We start from the raw sequence: 12335 nt of genomic DNA, 5'->3' as shown, positions 1-12335 counted from the left end.
CATAATGTTAGGTATTTTAACTATTAACCATACAAAACTTGATATGGTTGTTTATTTATTTATTTATTTTTTGTTATTAATAAATATCGAATTTGGCTGAGATTATAATTCAAGGCAAGACACATAAGGCAAAACCATTGTGTTTTTTTTGTATTTATTTATTCCATGTTCTGATCAATTTTGAGATTTTGGACTATTTTGCTTCATAACGCATCATCTAAGACTACTGGGAAGAAAACATCCAAAATACACATTTAAATGTGCTAATTTTATTACACTTTATCTATTTTCACCTGTGGTTTTCATATAACTTAGCATTTATCTGATTTATATAACATTTTCTCCTGGTTTCACAGACAAGGCTCAAGCTAGTCCCAGACTAAAATGCATGTTTGTGCTGTTTTAACTGAAAGCAACTTGTACTGACATATCTTAAAATATGTCAGAGCCATTGTTTTGTCTCATGATGTACACCAGTAATGTTTTTTTTCTAGTGTATGTTTATAAAAGCTACTTAAATATCCTAATTGAACTAAGGCCTAATCCTGGCTTAGGCTAAGCCCTGTTTGTGAAACCAGGCCTTTATTCCTAAAAACATGGTGAACATTTATCTATTTTTTTTTTTCTGGCTGTTGACATGTTTTCTGATTTATGGATTGCTAAAAATAGATATCTAGAATCCTTGGATAAAAACTTTTAAATCTGTCAACAAAATGAAACATGAATTTTGAACCTGGCTTCATCCAATGTTCAGATTTCTGTTCTGAAAATGTATGCAAAATAGTGCATATTTAATTACATAGCATATTTAATTAACATATTTTGCATATTTCAACATAACATTTTAGAAAACAACGTATAATACAAAACAATTGTCTTAATGTGCTGTGATCAGTTACTTTTTTTTTGTTGCTGATTTTGAATTGATCGTTAACGATATCGCTAACATGTATTTCAAAGTACATGTCAAATTACTGTATTTTGTCATGCCGCTTTGCCGTAAAATGTTTACCACTGTCGTAAATGAAACAGGAATCACCTGCGGTTAACGTGAAGCGTGCAGTTAGTTCATTAAACCATCTTATACTGAATATTTAGTTTATATTTTTTGGTTCTATAAGATCTCACAGACAAGAGGACAAGAGTGACCGATTACGACTCGCAAGGATGTTTAAAAAGTAAGCTTGAGCCGTTGTCAATCTTATAAATAGTAGCTAACGCAACTTAGCATTGTTACAGTCATGGAGTGTTTAATTAGCTCAGTAGCTTTGCCATCTCCGTAGAGGTAAAAAAAATATACATCGCATGTATACTCGTACAAGTTTAATATGATATTGTAACTTAATATGCGCCCTTAATTCTGTAACCGAGACAGTAACCTGTTTAGCTACACTGCTAGCTTGCTCTGTCACAGCTCACTTGTATGGTCCATTAATAATGATCCATCTGTATTCCTGTGTTAAGTTTTGATAAGGTACTTCTAATATTTATAACTTGAAAAGATGGTTAGCAAAATGTAAAAAATAATGTTTACATTAAGTCATTAAACATTCATCATAAAACATTTGAGGGTAATTGTTATATCAGACCTCTATACTAGACTAATTTCTTTATTTTAACAAACAATACTTTAAAAAATAAGATTACAGAGACCTGCACCTGTGTCATATACCTTATTAGACATTATATTTGCTGATTCTTTTCTTTCTTTTTGTCTTCATAGATTTGATGAAAAGGAAAATGTTTCAAACTGTATTCAGCTGAAGACATCTGTAATTAAGGGTATAAAGAATCAACTGTTAGATCAGTTTCCCAACATCGATGATTGGCTTAACCAGATAATGCCCAAAAAGGACCCAGTCAAAATTGTGAGATGGTAAGAGTTTCTCAATATATGGGGTCAGTGTTATTGATATGGACAACTGTAATGCAGTACTAAATTTGACATCAGATGTGTGATATTTTGTTTATGTTTCCAGTCATGAGCATATTGAGATTCTTACGGTAAATGGAGAGCTGCTCTTCTTCAGACAAAGAGAGGGGCCTTTCTATCCCACCCTCAGACTTCTACACAAATGTAAGATGGCTTTAATTTTAGTAGTAAGATGCTTTCTCTGCAGAAAAGATTTTCTCGGATGACACAAGATTTCTTATATAACGCAACTTAAACTTACAATTCACTTGGTCAGACTAATGCTAATGCTTAATCACGTGTCTGTTCTCCAGATCCCTTCATCCTGCCACACCAACAAGTAGATAAAGGAGCCATCAAATTTGTTCTGAGTGGAGCCAATATCATGTGCCCAGGCCTTACATCACCAGGAGCCAAACTCTACCCTGCTGACACAGACACAGTAGTTGTATCCTTCCAACTGTTGTATTCATTTTTTGTTCCTGAAATATTTTCTGCACTTGAAGAATAAATCCTATTGATTTATTCTAAAGGATTAGTTCACTCAAAAATAAAAATATGTCTTTTTTACTCACCCTTAGAATCTTCACACCAATTCCAAAAAGGACATAAAAAGCACCATACAACTCTGTAGAGATACAGAAACAGAATACCGATTTTTAATTTTAGTTTAAGTTTTAGTTTTTTTGTTATGTGTTTTGATTCTTTTTTTTATATTTCTATTTAGCTTTTTCATAATTTACTTAAATTTCAGTATTAGCTTTAATAATTCTAGTACTTTAAATTGAATGTATTCATTTCAGGTAGTTTTCAAGGCAACATTTTGTTTTTCAACTAATATTTTTATTTAATTTCAACTTTCAGTTACTGAAATCAATAACAACACTGCTGTAAATATTCATTTTTGAGTGAACTGTTCATGTAATAGATTTGATTGGTGTGTGCATAGCACAGGTTGTTGTCCTTAAGTATTTGTTTTCAGGCCATAATGGCAGAAGGGAAGCAGCATGCACTCTGTGTGGGAGTCATGAAGATGTCTGCAGATGACATGTAAGTGTAATTTGCATTCTGAATTCCTATTAAAGGGTAAGTTCACCCAAAAATGAAATTTCTGTCATTAATTATCCACAAGACCTTTGTTCATCTTCGGAACACAAATTAAGATATTTTTGATGAAATCCGTGAAATCTGTAGGACAATGACAGGGCAGAGAGGAAATTGTTGAATAATTCATTATTTTTGTTTTGTTTTTGCGCACAAAAAGTATTATCTTCGCTTCATAACATTAAGGTTGAACCACTGTAGTCACATTGACTATTTTAACAATGTCTTTACTACTTTTCTGGACCTTAAATGTGGTAATTTCATAGCTTTCTATGGGAGATAAAAAAAAACCCCGATGAACGAAGGTCTTGCGGGTTTGAAAGGACATGAGGGTGCCTAATGACAGAAATTTCATTTTTGGGTGAACTAACCCTTTAAATTTTAAAATGCAGAACCATACATGCTTGTCTTTTTTTTTTTTTTTTTTTTTATAAAGATCTGCACAGACATTCTAAAATGTTGAAATTTTTAGTTCCTCTACATCAGTGTTTCTCAACTGGTGGGCCGCAACCCAAATGAGGGTCACAATACCGTTTTGAGTGGGTTGTGGAGTGTGTAGTCAAAGAAACAACAACAAACTTAATTCTAACCCCCAGTTTCACAAACAAGGCTTAAGCCTAGTCCTAGACTAAAATGCATGTTTTAACTGAAAGCAGCTTTCACTGACTTATCTTAAATAATAGGGCTGGGTATTGACACAATTTTCACGATTCGATTCGATTTCTATTCACATGCTTTCGATTCGATTCAATATCGATTAGTTTGGATGTAGTATATCAGATACATGACAAATTTTCTAGAGGAAAAAAATCTCTCAACTAATGCTGTAAACTACACATGGGAGTCAGTTGGTACTACCTTACTATAATATTGAAGGATAAAATTAACTTACTTATATACAAACACTTATATTACACTCAATGATGTTTTTATAATAAATAAAGTTTAGAATTACATAATCATATTTCTACTCCAATTCGTTTTTTTGAAATATAAACATTTAAATCGTGGCTGTCATAACTGATTTATTCAAACATTCATTAAATATTGAAGAACATTAAATATTATAATGAATATGTAACGGTGCATAGCTATATTTATCAGAATGCTGCTTTCTAGAGTTAATTTTTGTAGCTGACTGAGTTTATGGTCACAGAATATGGTTTTTCTGAGGTAAATGTGAGGTTATGTGACACTGTTTACAAGCTGTTTTATTGACGTCTTTCTGAGGTTGAAACACTGATTGAGGTATTACGCGAGACATGATACGGATTTCGGTAAGTTGTACTGTATAATTTAACATACCTTCAGGTGTTTATTCATGTTTATTTCATGCTGTAACTGGTATTAAAGCGGAGGAGAGGAAGTTCACATGCGCTCCGTGCTGCCGCTTCTCTTTAACTGAGGCGCTACAGCGATCTGTCACGCCAAAACGGTATTTATTTTTTGAATCTCATAATAAGATGGACGTCATTTGAAATCTGCGAGTTTGCTTCATATCAAAAGTAACAAAGAACAAAGATTATTGCGATTTATTGGATGGGAGGCGCGCTACATGTTCTGTTCATTCATCAACTGAAAACAGACTAGAATAATCGATTCTTGGGATTTAAGAATCGATATTGGTTCGTAAAAATGAGAATCAATTTTTTTACCCAGCCCTAACAGTAATGTTTTTTCCAAGGCATATTAAAAAAAAGCTACTTAAAGGATTAGTCCACTTTCAAATAAAAATTTCCTGATAATTTATTCACCCCCATGTCATCCAAGATGTCCATGTCCTTCTTTCTTCAGTTGAAAAGAATTTAAGGTTTTTGATGAAAACATTCCAGGATTATTTTCCTTATAGTGGACTTCAATGGACTCCAAACGGTTGAAGGTCAAAAATGATCGCCTTGCAAGTGCTTTGCCATTCCGCCTTCCTTATTCTTCAAAAAGCTTGCGCTGTATGTCCTACGCCTTCAATATTCAACTTACGGAACGAACGCGGCAGTTCTGTTTTTCTGTAAGTAGAATAGGACATACAGCGTAAGCTTTTTGAAGAATATGGAAGGCGGAATGGCGATCATTTGTGTTTATATAAAGCATATACATTTGTAATTTTTATTAAGGAAACTACCAATCGTTTCGCTAGATAAGACCCTTATTCTTCGCCTGGTATCATTTAAAGCCCTTTGAAGCTGCACTAAAACTAATTTTGACCTTCAACCGTTTGGGGCCAATTGAAGTCCACTATAAGGAGAATAATCCTTGGATGACATGAGGGTGAGTAAATTATCAGGAAATTTTTATTTGAAAGTGGACTAATCCTTTAAATGTCCTAATTGAACTAAGGCCTAATCCTGGCTTAATCTAAACCCTGTTTGAGAAACCAGGCCTAAATGTTTTTTTCTGACACAAGACTTTTATTATAAAAGCTGTTAAATCTTCTGTATTAACAAAAATTAGTTTTGACGTGTAGCCAAGTATGGTGTCCCATACTCGGAATTTGTGCTCTGCATTTCACCCATCCAAGTACACACACTCAGCAGGGAGTATTGAACACACACACACGTGAACCCACACCTAAAGCAGGGTTAGGTGCCTTGCTCAAGGGCACCTCAGTTGTGGAAGAGAGCGCTGTTCATTCATTCCCCCCACCTACATTTCCTGCCAGTACTGAGACTCAAACCCACGACCCTCGGTTTAAGTGTGACTCTCTAACCACTAGGCCACAACTGCCCTATAATACTGTTTATTCATCAGTGTTAGTGGTATTAGGATGGTACTAATGGTGTGACAATCATTTTTGAGAAACAAGTTTGCTTGGATCAAATGACTGAAACTTTGGGTTGCGGCTTAATGGAAAATTGTGGGTCCCATGGCCAAACCAGTTGAGAACCACTGCCCTAGATTGCTGTGTAAATACAGCATGTATAAAAGAAGAAATCAATACATGAAATTAATATAAATCTATCAGCATCAGTTTAAACCTGACTCCAAAGTTTATTGGTTATGGAAAACTAAATGATTAATTTGCATTTTATTTGAGAATATTTTCTTGTTTCACTTCACTAAACAGAGAGAAAGTAAACAAGGGAATTGGAATCGAGAACGTTCACTATCTGAATGATGGACTGTGGCACATGAAGACATATAAGTAATAACAGACATGAGGATGTGGTGGAATCGTTTGGACCCCTTGTCACCAGGCTGCTACTGTTTACATGAATGGACTCAACTGTCTACCATACGGAAAGCTTTGAAAACGACCCCATTTTAATGCACGAATAAAACCCGCATTCAAGTCATTCCAAACTGAAATGGTCTGTTGCTACAATGAGAGCTGAATTGTGTCGTGGCAGCTTAAAACCTATTTAAAGAATATTTGTATGCATACTTCTCACTTGCCCAAGACAGAAAAATGTTGGTATTTGATGGACCAAAAAAAATGCATTACACATCATCTAAATCAACATGACACTATATACTATGCATCATATACAGTTTGATTCAAGACTTCTGATTCAAGATTTCTGGTTTTATAGTTTTGAACCCATGTCTTTTTGTACTAAAGGCGGAAAACATACATCTATGCCAATGAAACTCAAAATCCCATGAGGGGCTGATGTTTCTTTTTAAATGCACAAATGCCTCTGTTGCACTACATCCACATCATATTTATGAAAATTTAAACCACTAAAGCTGACCGGATAAATTTACTCCAAAGTGGCAAGGGTTTGACTGCTGTTACAGAAAGTGTGAATACAAACAGCTTGTGGAAGACACCCATATCTCCACATGTAATGGAATTGAATTGAAAGCCTTTAAACCTGGATGGATCTAAAAGGAAAAATTTTATTCAGTTGAATGTATTTAGAGACAAAAATTGAAACAAAGTCTCACTTTTCTGCTGAAAAAAGAAGACAACTTCAAGTTCTCTTCAACTGAAGAACGGGGAAGATGAGTGAACGTAGCGTCATGCTGTAATATATGCTAAGCAATATGACATGGTTTATAATGTAGTGGGAATATATATGAGAATTGCTGATGTACAATCATACCATACTCTAATTTCATTTTAAATTTAGTGTTTCTACCTTTGAATCAACAGATCTCACAGGCATAAAATAAGCCAAGACTTAAAATTAGAAAAACTTAATTTTACGCAATGTACCATAAACATTTTCCTTTTGGAAAAATTGCTGATCTTGAGGTATTTGTTACTGATACATTATAGCAGTGCTGTATAGTGCAGACACCTGCTTTGTTTTGACTGAAAAGTGTAATCGAATGAGGATAAAAATGCAATAGCAGGGGATTTAATAAACTGAGTGGCATATCAGTAGATGCAATAATTGATCTGACATTGGATGACAATCAGAAAACCACTGAATTGAGGATAAATCACTGTTGTTGATACTCCTGGTCTCTTTCACACCACACTGTCAAATGCAGATATACAGGAAGAAATTGTAAAATCTATTAAACTGTCAGTTCCTCAATAATAATAATAATTTGTTACATTTATATAGCGCTTTTCTCAGCGCTCAAAGCGCTTTAATATGCTGGATCAGGTGTATTTAATTAGGGCTGGAGCATACAGGACACTGGCCATCCACCCCTGATTAAAGGATGAAAAACAGGAAAATGCTGAATATCACAAAAAAACTAAAGAGGTGTTGGAGCCATAGCGGTGTGAACAAGGGCATATGGTGTGGTTGCACTATGGGGGACAAAAAAAAAAAAAAAAAAAAAGCCCAAAAATACAACTTTATTAAAGAACAACAACAAAAAAACTGAAGAGATAAATTATGAGATTGAATAATAAAAATCACAGTATGGAAAACACCAAAAAGAAAGAGATGAGGAGGATATAGAGAACAGAAAAACAAAAGACCGGAAAACGATCAAAAGTGAGCAAAATGTGCTGTGAAACGAGAAAACATTAAAAAGAGATTTTGATTTAATAAAGAAGATCGACCAAGAAGAAAAGAAAAATAAAAGGCTGAAAATGACAACAGGAAATCAAGAGAGAATGGGAGGATAATGAAAAGAGATAATGAGTGAAAGAGGAAAGAAAAACAAAACACTAGGAAAAATATATCATTGACTGCTGATCAGCCCATAGCTGTTTCTAATTTTCATTAAATCACTGTCACACATTTGATGCTTATTCAGGGGTTTAAAGTGGGAACAACTACCCTTAACATCAAACCTAACCAAGACACCATTTCTGTAACAGGACAGCTCTTTCACAGTGTCAAAAATGACTACAAAACTTAATTTTCATCATTTTTTATTAAATAAAATAATCCCAACCTACCAATAGTTTTGTAATCTGTTGTAAGATCAAATATTCATGTAATGATGATTTAATGTTTTATGGGTGTATTCATTTATACACTGCACTGCTGATAGCACTCTATTTGTAAACTGTACTATTCCTTAAAGCAGGTGAGAATCAGCAAAAGTAATTTCACAAACTCAAGCGTATTTGGATTACACTTTTAAACCATATTTAACTGACTTCAGACATCTTGTTTTGCCATTTGCTATAGAAACAGCCTTTCCCTCTGAAATACTGTACTTCATTTAAAAAAAAAAAAAAAATTCTAGGGTTTTCATTCCTACCAGTGCCCCATTGTTAGGTCCCAGAAAAGAAAGAAAAAATTAAAAAATTATTAAAACACAGCTAGATAAACATACAGTTATCATCAAATAGATCATATAACGTATACATTTTGCATTTTCTTTTGAATTGTTAGAAGCTGTAGAAGTCAATACCATTCATAAAACAGCAGGGACTTTCAATTTGGCATCACAGTGCATATCTGATCCATATATGTGCCATTCATAAATCTAGCAAATGTTCATTTGAAATACTATCAAGTGCGCAAAATTTTCCAATATTGGCCCTCATGTTTAAATCATGTTCATATGCAAACCATTAATCTTTTGCCTTTACCAGAAAACCCTTCAACTTACACCCCAGCACTAACCTTCAGCACACACGAACAGAAATAAAGTACACATTATTACACATCACAGATAATTCAGCCCTGAACCCAGTTATCATCAATATTTCAGTTCTGTGTCACAGTAACAGTTCAAATACAGAAACGTCAATCAGTCATTATCAGAGTCTTTAGGAGGCAGAAATGTCAAGGAATCATGAAAGTCGTGTCCATACGGCCGGAGTCTGTAGACACCATACATCAAGACCTGCATCTGGCTTGGAGACATGCCACCGAAAGTGATGGCCATGTCAGGGCAACAGGCCTCCACGACGTCAGCTGGGTTTTGGCCCATGCTGTCGGAAATCATGGAGCTGACGCTCTTCTTGTTAAAAAGCCCTTTGCCTTGCGCATCCTCTCCATTTTCAGCGAACACCCCGCTGTACTTCAGACAGGTGGCGAGCTGCTTTTCTTCAGGCATCTTCCACAAGGCATTTCCTCGCTCTGGGCATTTGTCCTCATCTTTGAATATCTCTATCAGCCTTCTCATTGCTTCGTAGCTCAGCACAATCCCACTGTCGTACTCCACATAATCCAGCTCTCCGGACTTTTCCGTGTGGCCAATGTAAAATGGCTGGCTTGAATCTTTTTCCAATACCAAATACTTGAGGTTCTCTATAATTGCAAATGTGGTGGGCCGAGCCAAGAAGAACCAGCGCAGGTCTCCGGCATTCTCGAAGGCGTGTTTGATGGCTTTGCGCATCCTAGCCCACTCATCCTGTTCCTGTTGGTCAAACGCCTCTAGAGCTTTGGAAGATTCGGACGTGTAGAACACAGATTTGTCGCAGTGTTTGCTCCAAGTGTCGTTGGCTGTTGCCCAGTGGACCAGGAGCTTGGGAGTGACCATGATGAGACAGTACACTCGAACCTGCTGGGTGAGATCAGACATCTGACCCTCTGATAACTTTTGTAGTTCTTCTTTGCTGAGAGGTTTCAGATGATGGTGGAGATGCAGGTGACCTTCTGAGTGGTTTCCTGGATTAAAGGTCTCAAAGTAAGTCATCACCAGGCAGAATAAACCCCCTAGGACCATTCCTTTCATAAACGAACTGCCCTCAGACATCATGCTGGAATTTAACCCTGTAATAGATTAAAATATGAATAAAGATATAATGATTAGATAGGCAGTTTGTGCTATACATATGTTCAGAAATAACGATATTAACTCTCGAGAGAGTATATGATGATATACGCTGTATGTTGAGATAACTTCAGTTTTGTTCCTGGTGACAATACAAAGCTATTTTCACAAAGCAGCTAGTCAAGCAGTCAAGTTTACTGAATACTGTTTACTCAAGAAGCAAACTTTAAAAACAAACAACTACATCTAACTGCAAGAACCCATTAAACACTTAACCAAAACTACACATTCTAATAATTAATTAGTTATAGTCTGATACCTTTCACGAACGCAGAATAATGCTCACACTAGACGCTACACCGCCACATTCAGTTCCGCACACACAAACGGAAAACAACAAAAAATGTAGTATCTGTTCTGGAGTCAGTTTTACCTGTCCTCCATCAAATTAATTTGCACGGAATAAGGTAAGAAAGCTGGTTGCAGTCCAGTGCTACTGCCTCAATTAGAACACGGATGTTTAAGCGGATGTTTGTTCCGAAGGCTAGGCACTGTGGGAAATGTTGTTCATTTGTGCTGTCTCACTGAGAAGAACACGGTGATAAAAACTACAAACGTCGTTTTCCTGTAAGTAGACAAGGGCGGAAATGATTTGTGTGCTTTAAAAGTTTTTACAGAATATATAAGCTAACCACTTTTATGTTAATAAAAAGTGTTAATCCCCCGGCATATCTTAAAATATTCAGAAAAAAAAGCAAGAATCAAACAAATAACTAAACGCTTCACGTTTGTTTCAAGTAACTCACTTAAAATATGAATTAATAAATGATTAATTATTAAATAAATTGACATGTCTTAAACGTATATACTTTATGTTTACAGCTGTAGTTAGTGTAAATAATGCATTAATTGCTTGCAATTGCTAACTGAATTACATACAATTACAAATACTTGTAATGTAGTGAGAACGATTTCTTCAAATAAAATGTAAAATTGCTAATGCCTGTGGAGCCCCAAGAAAATGACAGCACGATATTTAATTGCTTAATATAAGCATGTATTTCTTTATCAGTCTTTTAGCTCATTTTAAAAGATCATCAATGGAAAAAGACGCTTTGATGAAGCAGATTGGTGCAGTTGCAGAATCCACCAGCAGAGGCCAGGCCGAGGGGTCAAGAAGATTTGGTTGGTTAGCATGGCTCTGTTAGCCCCTGATAGCAGATGTCATTAATATCTACACCATCTGTTTACAAAAAGCATCTTTCTCCACTGACAATCACTGAAATGAGCCTTGTATTCTGACAAAATTTTAATTTATTTTTTACCTTGGTTTGAGGGCTTGTGTATTCTCTAAAGGAAGCACAAATCTGCCACTTACTTGTTAACGTTGGTCAGTTCTTGTATTTTCCTTGTGATCTCTCTCTAAATCCATCACCTCTTCTCGCTTTTTATAAAGACAGATAAGGAGTCTTTCTCTCTCACTTCATGCTGATTAATATCTTTCTCTTTTATTGAAATAATCTTTGCTATAGCTCTTATTTCCCGCCTACGGTCTCTAATAAACTGGCTGAACTCCATCTCTCATGAGCTGAGCATTTTACATATTTACGAGATTACACAAGCAAGACACAGGCTTTCCTTTCCTGCAAGATCAGAAGAGATAAATTACTCATGCGATCATCACTGGTGCATAAACAATTGAATAAAGCATCTTTTGTTTCTCACCTGCCATCTCATTTGCTGAATACTCCAAAAATGATTTAGGGTACAAGAAAGAAAGATAGAAAGATAATGTCTAAATAGGTTTAATATTTTTTCTTTGCAGGGCACGGAGAAAAACTAATAGCTGTTTCCTAGGAAAGCATTGACATTAATATCAACAGTTTACAGACAATAAATAGACACACGACGGACAATAAATACAGACATTAGACTAACAACATGTATATCAACAATAGACCATGTAAAAACCAAACAGGTAGGCTATACAAGAATTAGGCCACAAAATAAAACAGACTTAAAAATGAATGTGCTTGAAATATCACATTCCTTTAATGGGCTCAGAAGTAACAATATTTCACTTACTTAGTCATTCTGAATGATTGCTTTAATGATAGGTTGGATATTAGTATTGGTTGACAAAATTCCTTTGTTCCCTGTACAGTGTGACACTGGCCCTTTAAGAAGAGACATTTCAATCTAGGCGTGTTTCCTGCTCCCGATGAGAATCCAGGCTTGCTTG

The 12335-nt window shown here is 35.3% G+C and overlaps 2 protein-coding genes across 4 annotated transcripts; one reads left to right on the top strand and one right to left on the bottom strand.

Moving 5' to 3' along the window:
* Positions 1-987: 987 nt before the first annotated feature.
* mcts1 (MCTS1 re-initiation and release factor) lies at positions 988-6306 on the top strand. Its single transcript, XM_051860422.1, has 6 exons — positions 988-1178; positions 1724-1876; positions 1980-2077; positions 2227-2360; positions 2895-2962; positions 6078-6306. Exons 1-6 carry the CDS (start codon positions 1168-1170, stop codon positions 6157-6159), a joined length of 546 nt encoding a protein of 181 aa, XP_051716382.1. The 5' UTR covers positions 988-1167; the 3' UTR covers positions 6160-6306.
* Positions 6307-8277: 1971 nt separating this feature from the next.
* c1galt1c1 (C1GALT1-specific chaperone 1) lies at positions 8278-12326 on the bottom strand. 3 transcript variants are annotated; one of them, XM_051860421.1, is made up of 2 exons: positions 12179-12326; positions 8278-10092 (listed from the first exon to the last, which is right to left on the bottom strand). In XM_051860421.1, the coding sequence occupies exon 2, from the start codon at positions 10076-10078 to the stop codon at positions 9125-9127; it is 954 nt and encodes a 317-aa protein (XP_051716381.1). In that variant the 5' UTR covers positions 10079-10092; positions 12179-12326; the 3' UTR covers positions 8278-9124. The 3 variants fall into 3 exon arrangements, with proteins under 3 accessions (XP_051716381.1, XP_051716380.1, XP_051716379.1); XM_051860420.1 differs by lacking the exon at positions 12179-12326 and adding an exon at positions 10527-10688; XM_051860419.1 differs by lacking the exon at positions 12179-12326 and adding an exon at positions 10413-10624.
* Positions 12327-12335: the final 9 nt, after the last annotated feature.

Source organism: Ctenopharyngodon idella, chromosome 14 (genome assembly GCF_019924925.1).
Source record: "Ctenopharyngodon idella isolate HZGC_01 chromosome 14, HZGC01, whole genome shotgun sequence".
Taxonomy (NCBI): domain Eukaryota; kingdom Metazoa; phylum Chordata; class Actinopteri; order Cypriniformes; family Xenocyprididae; genus Ctenopharyngodon; species Ctenopharyngodon idella.
Note: the sequence above shows the minus strand (reverse complement) of the source record. Positions and strands in the feature narration are given on the sequence as shown.